Source organism: Phyllobates terribilis, unplaced genomic scaffold (assembly GCF_046119375.1).
Source record: "Phyllobates terribilis strain yellow unplaced genomic scaffold, ASM4611937v1 Scaffold_1__5_contigs__length_1240528914, whole genome shotgun sequence".
In the NCBI taxonomy this organism is placed as follows: Eukaryota; Metazoa; Chordata; class Amphibia; order Anura; family Dendrobatidae; genus Phyllobates; species Phyllobates terribilis.
This window is the reverse complement of record NW_027362761.1, coordinates 719,396,871-719,415,329: the sequence shown is the minus strand read 5'-3', so window position 1 is coordinate 719,415,329 and position 18,459 is coordinate 719,396,871. Positions and strand designations below refer to the sequence as shown.

Here is an 18,459-nt window from a genome sequence, read left to right as displayed (position 1 = left end):
TTACCTTTGCACCCCAGTATCTCCAGAATTACATCAGAAAGACAGTGTGGACAGCAGTGTGAGCAGCCTCTTCTTACCTTAGCACTACTGGTATCTCCAGTATTGCATCAGAAAGACAGTGTGGACAGAAGTGTGAGCAGCCTCTTCTAACCTGAGCAACGATGGTATCTCCATTATTAGATCAGAACACATACAGGGAGCACATCTTAATACATATGAAGAGAGGGGAGACGAGCTCCCTTAATGAACACAGCAACCATTTTAATTCTATGGTGATTACGTCCCTAGACAATATGAGCGTGATTTTCTACTTAAAGTTATTTAGGAAATTATTTATAACTACATTTTCATTAGTTTTTTTATTTTCTTCTGTTCCAATACTACCCATTTAACAAAACAAGAGGTTCAATGTGAGATAATACTGATACTTTATGCCCTGGTATACTTTAGGGCATAAAGTTGACTTTATAGCATTACATTTTCCATTGAAAAGCTGAATGAACACAAAAATATTGTCTCACCTCTCTCCCGAATGAAGTAAGCCAAGTACAGGTCTAGTTCTTTTACAGAAACACTAATGTGGTGCGGCTGCACACATAGTTGGGGGTTTGAGCAGTGCGCTGCCTTCATCAGTCTCTCTCCATCCGTGCTCTCCAATGGAATGCCTTTGAAAAGGATTACCATGACAAGATCCAACCTCCACACCTTATCTGCCTGCCGTAGGCAATCGATTCTCCTTATCTTGCCCTTCTGGTCCGGGTTTGAGAGGACACAACTGGCAGCCTTCTTTCCAGTAATAGACAACACAAAGTCCTCCCGAAACTCTGGCCTAATATCTTTGCGAAGCTTTGCTAAAAGGCGGGATGCCCATTTCTGCTTAACCTCAGCTTTCTCATTCAAAAGTTCATCCTTTACGCCCCGCTCTTCTTCTTTAGTCATTTTTTTCTCATGTTTCTTGAAATATTTTCTTTTTCGGGCCTGAAGGTTGAACCAAGTGTAGGCAAAAGCTCGTACATGAGGGAGCAGGGCTTCAATAAATGGGTGAAATTCATCCTGTGTGGGTAAAGTAAAAAGTATTATTAGTTGGTTTCCAATAGACCGGCTGCGACACAGGGCCAGTATGGACAGAGCCTAAATCAAAGAGAGCAGGCAATGGCTTGCAATTCATTTTTGAGACTCTATCTTTTCACTTCTGCGGTGGTTTTATGGGTTTTTTCAATTGTAGTCGATATGGAGCCAAAAACTAATTGCACTACACTTTTTTTCCGCAGTAAGAGTAACAAAACATGGTATAACCCAGCCAAAGGGCATTTTCAACAACCAATATTTTGGTAAGGGTTTTGCTTCAGTATTTGTTGCCCTAAACTAGGAATGGGTCCAAAACACAAAGGATTTGCAAATCTTTCCATTATAATATTTCTCAGTGTAATTCTTCTACTGATTTTGACTTACAAATACTAAAGCAAAACTCTCACTAAAGTATCACCGAGTGTAAGAGGCCATATGGTGCACTCAGAAATACAAGTTTACTGCAGGTAGCAAATTTCTTAAAATGATAAAATCTAAAAACCCCTTTACCATCCAAAGGAGGTTAAAACAGTTAGCAGAGGGTTAAAACAATAAACTGAGATTGTACTCACCTTTTAATGCTCCAGTGTAGGCTATCTGCCACTGCCCTGGTCCCTGTTCAGAAGCTGCAGCAGTGACGTCACAACTGTGCTGCAGCCAAACAATGAGCTCAGCCAATGGAGACGACACAAGCTGCTAAGCTCAGTGATTGGTAGCAGTAGTGAAGTGCACTAAAGTCGTGTTGTCGCCCCAGCCTATAAAAAGGAACTGCGGAGCGCCGCCGCAGGTGCAGCATAAGGCAAGTACCATCACAGTTCATTGCTTTCACCCTTCGTTAGCCTATGGATGATAAAGTTAAAACTGGAAAATCCATGAAAGGAAGTTGCACGTAAAAACTGATATATTCTTTTTGTTATAAAATGTTATGGTATTGTAATGTATTTTTGATGTGATGTGGAGTTTTGTATGCTTTTGTATTACCTATAAATCACAAACTTCAGTTAAATAATTTCAATAATTAGATGTCGTAACAATTTTAGACCTCAATAAATGAAAAGTGCACCCAGATCTCTTATCAGGGAATTTGAGGAGAATCTGTAAGCCAAACCAGACATGTACCCTACATTAGAAAAAAATATAATAGAAAGATTTCTACTTCTTCCATGTTTTGGAGCCACTTGTGGTTTTGGCTTACAAACGGCAAGACTGACCATTTTGTAAATGCCAGATGGGCTGGTCTGGCAGTGGGCCGCAATGGTCCCAACACTTCCTAAGGATACCAATACTGTTAACAGCTGTAGTGGAGCAGAGAGCTATCGGCTTCCTGGTCCACCGCTTGCTCTGGCAGGCACCAGGGTGCTTCCAGTCTCCAAAAGAAATGGAGCTACATAGGGGATGTCGGGCGACACAATGAGCTCACTATCAACATACTAGATGGGGGCTGTGGGTGGCATCATACTTTGTGGGGACTGTAGTAACATCATACTGTGTGGGAGGCTGAGGTGACCATCAGACATTGTGTGGGGTTTGTGAGAGCATCACACCTTCTTAGAGCTGGGGCATCCATCATACTGTGGGGGCTATGGGATAATCACATTGTGTATGGGTGGTCTGTAATCATACTGAGTGTGGGTGGCTGTGGAGCATCATACTGTATGGGAGCCATCATTCTGTGCATTTGAGAGTTTTAAGCATCAAAAGGAGTGAGAGGGGTTGTAGACGTCATCATATTGTGCAAGTGCGAGCCATAAATCTCTGCATCATACTGTGTGACCATTATAGTGCGCGGAGGGCAGTGAGGCCATTATACTGTGTGGTGGTTGGGGGCCATCATACTGTGTATGGGGGCTGTGGGGTCCATCATACTGTATATAGGATGCTGTGGGGCCATCATACTGTGTTGGGGGTCTGTGGAGGCCATCTAACAGCGGCATACTGTTTGGGGGTTGACGGAGCATCATACTGTTGTAGGGCTAAGGTGATCATCATACTGTGGGGGTTGTGGGATAATCATACTGTGTGGAGGTCTATGAGGGCCATCATACTGAGTGTGGGGGGATGTGGGACATTATACTGTATGATGGCAATCATTTTGTGTATTTGGGACTTTAGAGCATCAAAGTGTGTGGAGGGCTGTGGGAGACATCAATCTCTGTATGGGGGTTGGAAGACCATCATACTGTGTATAGGGGCAGTGGGGGCATCATAATGTGTGGAGGTGTATGATGACCATCATACTGTGTGTGGGGGTTGAGGTTACATCATACTGTGTGGAGGAGTGGTGACCCTCGTATTATGCGTGGGGCAGTGAGGCCATTACAGTGAGTGAGTTTTGGGGGGGATCATGCTGTGTGTGGGGTCCATCATACTGTATACAGGATGCTGTGGAGGCCATCATACTGCAACATATTGTTGAGGGGTTGTGTAGCATCATACTATGTGGTGGCTTTCATACTGTGTACTTTAGGGCATCAAAATTTATATGGGGGCTGTTGTAGCATCATACTGCTTGGGCATATTTTACTGTATAGAGGCAACATACTGTGTATAGGGGGCTTTAGTGGCATCATACTCTGTAAGAAGGGCTGCAGCGGTCATCATACTGTGTGTATGGGGCTCTAGGGGCCATCATACTATGTGTGGAGTTGTGAGGGCCATTATACTGTGTGTGGGGCACTCTGGTCATCATTTTGGAGCAATGTGAAGCTGCGCTAAAATTTTGCTACTTATGGTGTTCTTACGCCAGCTTCGCCCAGCTTCTATGAGAGTGGGCAGAGTTGGGGCGTGATGGGGGCGTGGCAACCCCTGTTCACCTCTTAATGAATCAGGAGTCCAGCATACCTCCTCATCAAGACAGGGGTGAACAACGCTGATCTTGATGAATCAGGGCTATAGCACACCATTAGTGTTCTAATCGCTGCCTTCATTCTTTACAAACTGAGGTTTAATCAAACATGGTAATTAGGGTGCTCAGTGCACCAATGCTATGGCAAAGAGGCTCACTGCACCATTCCATCCACTGGTTGTGCAAGTCCAGCCTCCGTCACTGTTGATTGAAAGCACTTGCTTTCCTTGGAGCAAGCACTATCTGCAGAGAACACTCAGGCAAGGCAGTGCTGTCGATCACCAATGAGGAAGCAGGGCATGCAGAACCAGGGGGTGAAGTGGTGCATTCAGTCTCTTGGCCACACCAAGGATGGACCGAGCTCTCTAATTAAGGTAGCCATTATAACACTAAAGCTGTGATTTGATAGGGGCTAAATACCGCTAAAAGGCCATGAATTTAGTTTATGCTGTCAGTTTGGGGTGACAGACTCCCCTTTACCTACCGTCTTGTTCCGATCAATACTCATCGTCCATGTAAACAGGCCATGAAAGGGAACCTGTCACGTCCTAGCTATTATCTACACTGCCCCCCATAGTGTTGTTAGTGATGCAATGTGCATCGCTAACAAGCATTTTTCATTAAAATCGGTGGTAGTATAATGATTTTATAACATTATATATACTTTGTCCTACCTGCTCGTTCAGTCATAGGGGTGTGATCCTCGTATTCAGTCATGGGCGGGCGCCGCATACAGTCACTGCTGGCGCCGCCGATGTATTTGAATATAGCTTCCGGCAAGTGCTATTGTTGTGGGGAGCATGCACATTTCTCCATGTCAGGCCGCTGGTCCCGCGTCTGCGCAGTGAGGCTGTGTTATTACCAGCTTCACTGCGCACGCGCGTGGAACATAGCGCGTGCGCAGTGAAGCTGGTAACTACACAGCCTCACTGCACATGCACGGGGAATAGAGTGTCATAGCGCATGTGCAGTGAAGCTACAAATTACACAGCTTCACTGTGCTCGCACGGGGAATAGAGCGTCATAGCGCATGTGCAGTGAAGCTGCAAACTACGCACGGGGAACATAACACGTGTGCAGTGAAGCTGGTAATCACACAACCTCACTGAGCAGGCGCGGGACCAGCGGCCTGACATGGACAATAGCGCTTGCCGGAAGCAATATTCAAATACATGGGTGGCGCCAGCACTGACCGCCCATGACTGAATAGCAGAATCACACACCTATGACTGAACAAGCAGGTAGGTCCTGAGTATATTAAAGTTTATAAAAGGTTATAAAATCATTATAGTTGCACCAATTTTAATTAAAAAGCTTGTTAGTGATGCACATTGCATCACTAACAATGTTATGGGGGCAGTGTAGATAGCAGGACATGACAGGTTCCCTTTAAATGAGTTCCAATCAACTTGTATATAGTTGATAATGGCCCCAAGATAGTCCTGTCTGAATGTACCTTAATCTCAAGCTTATACTCAAGGTAAGCAAAGATTAAAGCGGTTGTCCAGTGAAAGATTTCCATAGCTTTGGATTTGCTTTGATGGATAGAGAATTTCACAGTGGTGTAAAGTGTACTTGCTTCAGCGTAGTCTGCGCATGCGCCGGATGTTTCCAGAGCAGGGCTGAGGAATCGTGTCCTGGCTTCAGGGATATGAATAAAGCTTGAATGGGGGTGCCTAGGGTATTGCACTGTGACAATTTATCTGAAGGGCTCCACCACCATAACAGTGCACATAAAGGATAACAATTAGAAAGTCATGTACTCCAATACAAGGCAATGCAAAGATATAATAATTGGGGTTTCATTGACTGGCCAACGGTCCACAAATACCGTGTGCTGCATATTTTCAAGACCCCAAAAAAAGACAGGTGTCAACAAACTGAAGGTGACTAAATTGTGATCTTGAGATAACACAAAAAGTTTGGAATCCTATGTAAATACACTGTGTTATAGTATGGGTACATGTCTAATATTTATAGTGTGATGATCGCAAAAGTAGCCACTGACGTAATGTTTACAAATTGTCATAGGTTTTAATCTTAAATTCTTTAAATCCCATATTATTTGCCCTTCTCTTTCACAATGTCTTTATTGGCAAGTGTCAGCGGAGTTGAGGGACTTTTATTTCAGAGTTGGAACTCTCGAGCACCCACTATGGAAATCACAAGCCATGCCTTGCACGGTAGGGGCATACGAACACACTCCTCGGTGAAGACACAGCAAAATCTTAAATCTTCTTACATTAAATAGAGCTGAAAACAACGCTTTCAACAACAATAAGGGGTGCTGTTGGTCAATGAAGGGTTAACTCTACAAAGCTAATGTAAGAAATGGAGGGGGGGGGGGATCTTACTTCCGGAGTAAGAACAGGTGGAGCTCAGAGGGGTGTTTGTGTTAAGAGAACAGAAAGTAAGGTTATACGAGGACACAGATTCTGTGTGTGCATTTAGCAATGTACATAGGTAGTGGAAGTGGAGCAACACGCGGCATTTTCACACATATTCTGGAAGAGAAATGCCCAGCACTTAGCTATCCAACTCTTAATATTTTCTAGCATTTTCCATCAAGCTATCAACTGTGTAAGGGCAGAGAAAAATTACCAGATTTATAGGCAGATGGAGATGCTGATGCCCTTTATTCATTTTAAAGGGAACCAGTCAGCTTGAAAGTGCTATGCAATCTCTAGGTAGTATGTTGTACAGCAGGAGGCAGATATATAGTGTTGTGCAAAAATCTGTAGTATATCCTGTATATTATTAATTTACATCTCTGCTCATTCTGGGCTGAGGAGTCCAGTGGGTGGTCCAGCTCAGAGATTGACAGCTATCTGTACCCAGAATGAGCAGGGATCTAAATAACTTATAGATGGCAGTTTTGTCCCAAGGCAGGAGGCAGAGGGCAATGCCTTAAAAACGCTGTCCCTTGTGGTCCATGCTTAGAAAACCAAGCTAGCACATGCTATCTATAAATGCCAAAAAGACTTGATTGAGTGAGCTGAGACTTCATGCTGTGGGTACTCAAGGGTACAGAGATGGGACCTAATCTACTTAAAGGGTACATATCACCAATCTGGGGCTTTTTATTTAATGAGTGGGCAGCACAAGACTTATAATTTTTCTAACTACAAATTATTGACAAACGTGCACAGAATCTCCCTGAAGTTCTCCAAAAGGGGCCAAATTTCTATCAACAGTAGGGTCTCGACTTCTGGATTGTGGGATTCTTGCATGCAGAGCGGGACTGCACATCCCTCCGCACCCACACTAGCAGTGAAAGTGTGAAATTATGTGCATTATTGCGAGATCTCGCTCTTCGGACTACCCCAGCGCTGCCGCATGGTTTAGTAAGCACTGACCGAATGATCACCGCTCTAAGGATGTTACCGTATAGTAAACCATGCAGCAGCTCGGGTGGTGTAAAGAGAGAAATCTGCCGATAATGCAGAAGATCTCTCGCTTTAACTGCGACAGGGACCATTGACGGTGCTCTGCATGCGGGGATTCAATGACCCAGAAGTTCGGGCATAAATTTTGCTAAAAAGTCAAGGCATATTAGAGAGTGTTCTGTGTACTCTTGTTAATAACTTATTTTTATAAAAATTTTATTAAATAAAAAGGGCATCGCCAGAGTGATGATATTCTATACAATAATGCTTCAACTTAGGTTAGTATCAATGGTAGTTTGACTGCGCTCTACAACAGCAGAAGATAGGAGTATCACCTCTCCCTCTCCTTTACATTCTAGTAAAGGAACATTTAGTTGTGGTGTTGAGAACTTCTCCATCCATTCCAGAAGTTGTGATATGAGATCATCCTTATAAGTTTTTTCTTTCTGCAGATGATCTCCTAATATATGTTACTTCTTGCTGCTGGCGTTCTTGGCCAAGTTCGCGAAATTTGGCTCATAAAGTAATTTTAAAGTTGATATTTGTAAATCTGAGATTTTGAATATTTCTCTCTGACCAGATACTTTTCCTATAATTAATTCACAATTCCCTTCTCAATGCCAATCCTGGTCTAATAGATATATAGGGATACAAATAGTGGAAGATCTTAATGTATTCTATACAATGAACTATATACCATATCTTCTTAAACTACATGAGAGGTGGAATATATATATATAATATATGGGTATATTACCTAGAATCCTATACTTTCTACAAATGTTATTAATTCCTACTCCTATGACCATGTTTATTTGGTCCTTAGGATCCTTCAGATTGAGTTAACCTGCCATACATATCAGATAATTTTGTCAGACAGCTATCTCTCCTGACTCCCCCATACACATGAGCGTTCTGCTACCGCCAGTCTCCACTGAAAAAAGGCTAAGCCTGATTCTTCTCTTCCCCAACATCTAATGGTAGAGTCGGGTGGCCCCTATACACGTCAGATGTTCGGCCAGTTCAACCAAACTTGACAGAATGGGTGAATTTCATCTAATGTGTATGGGGTCTTAATTCCTCATCCTCATTGACAAGACATAGAGACAGGAGGGGCACTAGTCTGCCAGATATTTGTCTAGAGTACTGGGCCACTTTTTGGAGCTTTGGCACCATCAGACCTCAAAGCTACTGGTAGGTCTGGAGACCAGTCTCTCCCCTCTCTTTTCTCCCACTTTATCTTGAAACCTAGAATTGGCTCGTCCTCCTGTTACAGATCATCCTTACATCTCTGGAGTTCTCCTAGGAATATTGGGCTTTTTTATGATAAATTGAAGCTTTCCTCCAGACCTGGATCCCTGATGCGCTTTATAAAACACAATTTACTTTGTTCTAGATTTCCCTACATAAATCTGACCAATTTTTTTGGTCTATGGGTTGCTGAAAGACATGAAGACTACAGAGGTTAAATCGGCTTTTGATCTTAAATGAGAGAAAGAACTGATTTGTTACCTCCACTGAGGAGGAACTCCTCAAGATGAATGTTTCAACTTAACCACCAGTCATTGATTGCTTAAAATGTTTAAATTCTTTCTAATTGGTATAGATGTCCCATAATCTTTCCAACATCCTCCAATGCTTGCTGGAAATGGGGTAGATTTACTGTAAGAGCAGTGAGACTATGGAACTCTCTGCCGCATGATGTTGTAATGAGTGATTCACTACTAACATTTAAGAAGGGCATGGATGCCTTTCTTGAAAAGTATAATATTACAGGTTATATATACTAGATTCCTTGATAGGGCATTGATCCAGGGAACTAGTCTGATTGTCGTATGGAGTCGGGAAGGAATTTTTTCCCCCAATGTGGAGCTTAGTGTTTGCAACATGTTTTTTTTTGCCTTCCTCTGGATCAACATGTTAGGCTATGGGTTTAACTAGATGGACTTAGTCTTCCTTCAACCTTAAAAACTATGTTACTATGTAGATCGATTAGCTCTTACATGCATACCTGATGGGAATACCCGCTGATCACTTCTTTTTGGACTGATATATTTTATTTATATAATCAAGTCTGTACAAGTGGAATTGTGGTATCACCCAAGATGGCTTTATTGTCAATTATCCTAAATTCAATCTCCTAGATAAAAAAAAAGGTATCAGAGACCTTTTTTTAAGTTTAGCAAGATTTGTTATTTTGAGATACTGGAAATTCAGTCACTTTCGAAACTGGAGTTTTTTTGGTCTTAATTTTCGTACAAGGACTCTTAATCTGTCAGTAGGATCAACTCTCATAATCAGTCTATATGTAGTTCATAGAAAGTTAAACAAAATGACACATTGATATCGGCAATCCGATGTCTTATTATGAAGAAATCCACGTTTTTCTTATATTTAAATGAGCTGTTGAGATCTATGAGCCGGACATACATTAGATCTCCCTGAGAATTTTCCTCCAGAGCTTATTTCAAATGAGTGAGACATGTAATGACTAACAGTCTGCTCTCCTGATCTACATGTCTCACACTGGTAAAGTCCTCTTTTATTTAAAATACACTCTGGAGGCAGATTCTCAGGGAGATCTATGTCCAGCCCACAGCTCTTAACAGCTCATTAACATATAAGAAAAATGTAGAGTTCTCTGGAATAAGACATCAGATTGCAGTTATCAAGGTATCATTTAATTCAGCTTCCTATGACCTGTATATATATATATATATAGTAATAATTAATTATTACTATTATTCATAGAATAAGATGTATAATTGCGACAAATAAAGATCGTACATATCCTGGAAGATCTGGCACTGTTATGACTCCCTTAGGGAATCTCACAAGATGCAAAATATTTTTTATAGTAATACTTTATGTTTGGTTTCATATGTACCCATCATGTAAGGAACCATTTTTTCCTCCTCAATCCTCCCTGTCCTTGTCAGTTTTAGTGTTTGAGTAGAAGCCATCTAGCTCTTTGCCTTTCAATAATTGATTAGATTGTTTTATATCTCACTGATATTGATTACTGAATATTGTTATTTTCCTTTTGCTAAAATCAATAGTTTATTTATTGGTGAATCATGCTATGTATCATTCGGATCAGCTCCTCCCGCTTCATAACAAGCTGCCCACAGATCAAATACCCTGCTCAACATGACAGGCTCCCATTAGAATAGAATAAATTATAAATATATGTGAAGCCATTTTTACTTCTATGCTTCCATAGCAGGCCTCTTATATATTAGATAAGCCTGATAGTGACCTAAACTGATATAGGTCCTTCTGTAGAAAGACACAGATGAACTTTGGTTATAGGCATTATAACATAATGAACTAATAAAACACTGAAAAGTAAGTAATAAGGATATAAAAAGGGGGTAACTATAGTGGGTGAAGCAAAGAGGCCCCGGAGCCAATTGGAGATCAAAAGGTCCCTTTGGCCCATATGAGAAGACCAATCCTATTAAAGACCCATGATAGCTGGTGCTTGGAGATTTTGCATTGTGGCCCACAAGCTTCAAATTACGTTACTGCATGGAGATATGTACTAAAATAGCAAAAGTACATTGCAATAATCCTATAAAATCCAGCACAGGGGTATGCAGCTTGCCTTTAAAAAGAATGGGTCGTTCTAAAAAGCTCCCTGACTTTAATTGGGGTAGGATGCCACCATTGTAACAAGTCGGTTCGTGAAATTTTCTCTCTCCAAAAAAAAAATTCAACAATCAACTACGATTACTGACAAGTGGAAGAGTTTAGGAGCCAAAGCAACTCAGGCAAAAAGTGATAAAGTTATAGGACAAGGTCATCAAGTATTTTTTCTCAGGAGTGGGAGCCAGAACCAGGAGTGGGTGATAAATGCAGAATTGGTGACTTGTTTCTATTATAACTTTTCTCTGATTGTTCCTCACCTGGTTTTGGCTCCCACTCCTGAGAAAAAATACTGACCGAATACTGATAGTGGGGCCGTGGCCTAACTCAGTAACTACAGAGTTCTAACCCTGCTATGGCATTAATCAGCATGTGTTTCCATGGCTGAGCAGTTACATGCAAGCCTTACATCACCAAGCACAATGACAAGCATTGTTATAAAGCACACCGCCACTGGACCATGGAGCAGGGGAAACATTTGGTGGAGCAGTAGAATACACCAACATTTCAGATTATGGAATTTATCAAGAAGAATGAAGAGTAAATGAAGATTCCAGGGCTTGGTGTGGTCTTCCCATATGATGAACCCACTGGTGCTGTCCGCATCAACATATTTCCTACAGAGGCGAAGTTCTGCTCAATGTACAATGATGCTGCTCTCAACACTCAGCCATTCACAAACAACCTACAGATTGCACTTTGTTAGGGCTAAAGGAGATGGCCACGTAACAGGTGATCAATACCTGGAGGTCGGATTCTGTAAAAACAGCAGAATAAATCATACTTCCTTCTTAGATTTCTGCTGGCACTGGAAACTATAAGGGCGCAATTAAATCAGCCACAGGACCACTGCAGCTTTTGACCGGCTGCGTGGTCAGGTGACTTGAACGGTGCGTCATCAAAAAAACTTCCAATGCGCTGTATGTCACCTGACCACTGCAACCTATGACAAGCTGCAGCGGTCAGGTGCCTGCACAGACCTCAAAGTGGCCTGTGGTGGATTCAGGAGGGTGACCGCAGGTGAGTATGATTTATTTTATTATTTTTACAGAATGTAACCCCTCAGGTAAGGAGCACCGTTTGCCTGGACAACCCCTTTAAGCTTGCACGATGGTGCTTTCCATGCAGACCTCTAGTTCTGTGCAAGTAAATCCTTAGCAGCTGCTACACAGGATAGTGATGTCGCAAAATACAATGAATATAAATATGTGCGTGTGTATGTATGTATATATATGTGCACTGTGTGTGTATAATATATATATATGTGTATATATACACACACACACACAGTGAGTGTGTATGTATATATATATATATATATATACACACACACACACACGCATATATATAATGTAAATTATATATATTCACGCAGTAAAGGCTGGATAGCATTTAATCAGCAGGTGCAATAAAATTCCATGAAAGTGGGAACAATTGGTAATTGCTGCTTATTGGGAGTGCTGTCATACCAGGCCAAGGTCACTTTACACACCAGGCCTTTTCCACTTTCCAGTCCATTAACCCCTGGGCTGCCACTTGAACAAGCAGTAAAATACAGTACACTACCACGATGGATGTAATTTTTGTTTTCCGGCAGTTACCAAGCTTCGACACATTAAAAACAGGGGGCGAGCTTGAAAACACCCACAATTACTCAGCACCCCCCCCCTGGGGAACAAACTGCACTAATTCTATACGGTAAATTTTACGAGCAATGAACAAAATCCTTATTTATCTGTATAGCCTTGAAATGCATTAACTTATAGCAAATATTAAACTTCACCGAATGGCCAAAACCACCCTTCCAAATTCAGTAAGAGATTTGATGCCAAAGGTCCACCCCCCACTATGAATAATAAAAATACATATAGTAATAATAATATAAATATATATATATATATAATATTCTGATGTAAAATACACGTCCCAGAAAAAAGCGGGCAAGAGGGTGTGGGACGAGGGGCGGACTAGACACGTGACTTCTTTTTTTTTATCAGCAAAGAACGGCCTGCGTTACATTCCTAAGAAAGAAAAAGTTTTTAAAAACCTACGCCCAAAAACTTTATAGGAACCGATCATTGTGGCTAAAATAAAAAGATATATGGCATGAAAGCGTGACCTTTTTGAGGACATAAGCACTTTGCTGAAAACTTCTAACCAGTTTCTTGATTTTTCCATAAGGTATAAAATGTCAAAACTGCCATGGTGGTACTGCCCCAGCACGGGCACTTCCTTATTCTCTGCTCTTATCTGTATGCAAAGCTTCTCGACCAACAATGCCATGCATTAAACATCCTATAAAGATAGAAACGGAGCTGCGTATGACAAGGCACTACAATGCAGCGGGAAGAAGCAAGCAGGGTGGGAGAGGAGTCTGGAAGCTGCAAAGCAGAACAACTGGGTAGAAGTGACTTTACCTGTGTCAGGCATAAAGGTGATGCATACATGACTGGGTAGGGGATCCTCCTATACTCCACTGTTACATACACAAAGTTACTGAGTCACAGGCAGCAGCTGTCCGCTCACTTCTTCTGCGATCCCACATCCAACTTTCTGTATCCCCCCAAAAAATAAAAAAATTTCCTGCAAAATACACATTAAAAAAAAATAAAAGCAATAAAGCTTCCTTTTTGGGTAATTCCAGATTGGGACAGTGGCAAGGAGGGTTTTTTTTTGCTTTAAAAATCCTGATCCCCCTCCTTTAGCACACTGCCTAATTTAGGCTTCCTCACAGGGAGGTAGAAGGCAACTTTGTGAATTGTATTCCATTAGGAAAATGAGCAGAGGAACGATAGAATAAAAAAGACAGAAAAAAAAAGAGAGAGAGAGAGTGTGGGAAGGAGGGGGGAGGAGGAGAGAAATGGGTGACGTCCTACATCAAGCCCATCCTACACTACTTGAAAAAAACTGATATAAAATGACATCCCTTTAAAGATGTAGCATCCGTACCCAAAGCATAAGGACACAGACGGTGACAGAGACCGTGCGATACTTCACTAGCCTGGCAGACGACTGGTTAACCTGCTACGGCTCAGTACAGACAAGAGGAGATTGCTACAGATGGAAACTAGACGCTCTATAGGTCTATGGTACCTTGTCTGTGTAGATGGACCTCGCTCTACAGGTCTATGGTACCTGGTCTGTGTAGATGGACCACACTCTATAGGTCTATGGTACCTGATCTGTGTAGATGGACCACACTCTATGGTACCTGGTCTGTGTAGATGGACCACACTCTATAGGTCTATGGTACCTGATCTGTGTAGATGGACCACACTCTATGGTACCTGGTCTGTGTAGATGGACCACGCTCTATAGGTCTAGGGTACCTGATCTGTGTAGATGGACCACACTCTATAGGTCTATGGTACCTGGTGTGTGTAGATGGACCACACTCTATAGGTCTATGGTACCTGGTCTGTGTAGATGGACCACACTATAGGTCTATGGTACCTGGTCTGTGTAGATGGACCACACTATAGGTCTATGGTACCTGGTCTGTGTAGATGGACCACACTCTATAGGTCTATGGTACCTGGTCTGTGTAGATGGACCACACTCTATAGGTCTATGGTACCTGGTTTGTGTAGATGGACCACACTCTATAGGTCTATGGTACCTGGTCTGTGTAGATGGACCACACTCTATAGGTCTATGGTACCTGGTCTGTGTAGATGGACCACGCTCTATAGGTCTAGGGTACCTGGTCTGTGTAGATGGACCACGCTCTATAGGTCTAGGGTACCTGGTCTGTGTAGATGGACCACGCTCTATAGGTCTATGGGTACCTGGTCTGTGTAGATGGACCACACTCTATAGGTCTATGGGTACCTGGTCTGTGTAGATGGACCACACTCTATAGGTCTATGGTACCTGGTCTGTGTAGATGGACCACGCTCTATAGGTCTAGGGTACCTGGTCTGTGTAGATGGACCACGCTCTATAGGTCTAGGGTACCTGGTCTGTGTAGATGGACCACACTCTATAGGTCTATGGTACCTGGTCTGTGTAGATGGACCACACTCTATAGGTCTATGGTACCTGGTCTGTGTAGATGGACCCCACTCTATAGGTCTATGGTACCTGGTCTGTGTAGATGGACCACACTCTACAGGTCTATGGTACCTGGTCTGTGTAGATGGACCACACTCTATGGTACCTGGTCTGTGTAGATGGACCACACTCTACAGGTCTATGGTACCTGGTCTGTGTAGATGGACCACACTCTATGGTACCTGGTCTGTGTAGATGGACCACGCTCTATAGGTCTATGGTACCTGGTCTGTGTAGATGGACCACGCTCTACAGGTCTATGGTACCTGGTCTGTGTAGATGGACCACGCTCTACAGGTCTATGGTACCTGGTCTGTGTAGATGGACCACACTCTATGGTACCTGGTCTGTGTAGATGGACCACGCTCTATAGGTCTATGGTACCTGGTCTGTGTAGATGGACCACGCTCTATAGGTCTATGGTACCTGGTCTGTGTAGATGGACCACACTCTACAGGTCTATGGTACCTGGTCTGTGTAGATGGACCACGCTCTACAGGTCTATGGTACCTGGTCTGTGTAGATGGACCACACTCTACAGGTCTATGGTACCTGGTCTGTGTAGATGGACCATGCTCTATAGGTCTATGGTACCTGGTCTGTGTAGATGGACCACGCTCTACAGGTCTATGGTACCTGGTCTGTGTAGATGGACCACGCTCTACAGGTCTATGGTACCTGGTCTGTGTAGATGGACCACGCTCTACAGGTCTATGGTACCTGGTCTGTGTAGATGGATGTCTAGATACTGAAAGTTACACATGCCTCACATATATGTCGCTTCTATAGTGATTTACACGGATTTGCCTGGATCAGGTGCTGACTTATAAAGAGCAAGTTCACACAGTACTTTTTTTTTTTTTTTGCAGCATTTTTTTCCCACTCGAAAAACGCAAAGTTGGCAGGAAAACAACATGATGTGAGGTTTTTTATGGATGGGTAAAAAAAACAAAAAACAATGAACTGACATGCTCCGAAAGCTCTAAGTAAAAACCCACCACAGGTCAAAAAACGCAATGTGCGAATGAGATTGGAAGAAACGCTAGGTGTGAACAAGCCCTTAAAGTGTCCACTCCAAGTTTGGGCTTGTATGAGTTTAGGGGTGTATAGGCTGTGGTCGGGCCGGAATATGCCATGTCTGTAGGTCAGTACATAGTGTGGAAGGGTCAGTCAGGGTCTCCAGCCCCTGCTCTGATCACTGGGCCCTGTCTGGCTGAGGGATCAGCACTGGATGAGCAGATCGGGCGGAGCAGCGGATGGTACAGGCCCATGGAGTGGGCAGAAAGTTCTGTCTGGTGGGCACTGCAGCAGGCGGCACTGCGGCTGACAGCTCCAGGGGGCACTGCCCGGGGGCAGCTTGGGACACGGCTTGTCTCTGCCCTGCACACATGGCATGGCGGCGCCCTCCCGCAGTCGCCCGGGCCCAGGAGAGCTGGCACTGCCCTGCCTATGGGGCTGCTCCAGCAGGGCACAGCTCTCCCCGGCTTCACTTCCAAGTTCATGCTGATGTCTGCGCCGGGTCCTCCCCTTCCTACGCGGCCATTTTTAACCAGCTCCTGCCTGTAGTCTGTTCTCGCCGACTCTCCCCACCCCCTTGTCCTAAATTCCCCTCCTCTAGTGTAAAGCTAGACATAGAAGGGTGAGGAAGGGGGGTGTCACCCCGCTAATACTGGGGCAGCACCCCCTCTGCCAGCCAGGTACGACGTATGTGCCCACGGAGCCATCCAGCAGATCACGTCGTGGGTGCCACCTACCATGATCCTGTGCCCGATGCAATTAGGCAGCCAGAATTAGGCTGGAGGTGCCAGGGGCTCTTCCCAGGTCCATGCCCGGCGGGTACAGTAGGTGGGAGCTGATGAGAAGCCCATCAGGGTCCCCGTGTGTCCTGTCCCGGTGCTGGGAATGAAATGCTGAGTAACATAGTGTGAGCTCCTGTCCTGCCCTCCCCGCTGCTCCAGCTGGGGAATTACTGGGCCGGAGGGAGGGGAAGAGGGAGAAGGGAGCACCCGAAAAGAACGGGCGCCCGGCGCTGTGCTGCGCGCTGATCGGCGGGGACCGGCGCCCCACTTCTCGTGCTGCCCGGCGGCGGCACAGGCAGGCGTTATGGCAGCGCCACCTGCAGACTGGTGTGGGGGCAGAGAACCGATGGGGCACCCTGACTGGCCACATGTGGGCTCATCTGGCACAGGCTGTGTTCACACTTCTCCCTATTTACCCTGACCCTCTAGTCACCCCCTCCAGTGTTCCCTCTCAGCACCCCCTCCTTCCCAGTCCTGTATCCCACCTCCTTATCTACATGTCTCCTCCTCCCCTCACACTGGCTGTACCCGCCTGGCCTGTGCCCCCTGGCATCTGCAGGGGTGAGGGAGGAGCTCAGCCTGCACAGGCCCTGGGTTAACTACTTCATGGCAGACATTTCTAATAAAGCTTCCTAGTTCTGAAACCAATGTGTTCCTATACTGCAGTGACATCCAGCTGCCCCTGGACGGATAGAGGGCCCCATCCTGATCTAGCACCCAGTGGGTGCACCGGAAATATAAGGCCTTGTGTAACGCCTCTGCACGGAGCGTACCGTACCTCCGTATTCCTCCGATTTCACACACAACTTTACCAAGTTGTAGATAAAATGATCCACCAGACGATGTAAGGAGGGAGCTGAGGTGCCCTGGAGACATTGGGGGATGTATTTTATGGCATCTGCGCCTTTTTTTTTTTGCATCAAATATTTCCAAATTTTGGCGCACAATGTTTTTGTACAACTTTATGCTCCTCTTGGGCTTGGTTAGCTAGAAAATGGGCTGCAAGTCAGATTTCTCACCTGAAATTAAAAAAAAAAAAAAAGTCTCAAAAGGTGTCACAAATATACAGAGTTCTCCAGTAGTGGGTGTGGGGTGAAAAGTGGAGGAAGAGTTCTAAACTGAAGTGATGCGGCCAACGTATCAAACATCTTGTGACGCCTTAATAACGCTAACACAGCCACAAAGAAAAGTAACCTTCAAAAGTCCCCTCATGATAACCTCCGTATGGGGCTTTAGGCGCATAGGACTTCATTTTTTATTTAGAACTGAGGGCCCATTCAGACGTCAGTGCGAATCATGCAAACCGTGATGTAGTGGGTGATATATACGTTTTTAATGAAATTACAGAATCTACACATATAACAAAACTCACCGAGGCAGGGCTCCCATCATCTCCAACCCCCTGCCTTCCCAAACCCCCAAATAAAAAAGTTAAATGCTCCTAACATAAATACAGATGTAGTAATCCTTAAATTGTCAGATAGTACACTACTTTATTAACAAAGCCATATAGCATGGCATCTTACAATGTATGGATTCCTACAAAATTATAGGATTAGAACTGTCATTAGTGCATGAACACAGCACCAGAATCATCATCAGTACACGAATACAGCACCACAACCATTGTCAATACATGAATACAGTACGATAACCATCA

At 43.9% G+C, this 18,459-nt stretch overlaps 1 protein-coding gene across 9 annotated transcripts in view; it reads right to left on the bottom strand.

Moving 5' to 3' along the window:
* The window catches only part of NFIC (nuclear factor I C), a 220,121-nt gene extending 202,930 nt beyond the window's left edge, over positions 1 to 17,191 (bottom strand). For 5 of the 9 annotated variants that reach the window (XM_073686310.1, XM_073686305.1, XM_073686309.1 and 2 more), the window contains exons 1-2: positions 13,365 to 13,806; positions 522 to 1,053 (exon numbers count right to left, since the gene is read on the bottom strand). In XM_073686310.1, coding sequence (XP_073542411.1) covers positions 522 to 1,053; positions 13,365 to 13,394 — 562 coding nt within the window. In that variant the 5' untranslated portion in view covers positions 13,395 to 13,806. Of the gene's footprint in view, positions 1 to 521; positions 1,054 to 13,364; positions 13,808 to 16,754 lie in introns of those variants that run through there. The other 4 variants (XM_073686303.1, XM_073686308.1, XM_073686306.1 and 1 more) reach the window with 3 other exon arrangements.
* Positions 17,192 to 18,459: the final 1,268 nt, after the last annotated feature.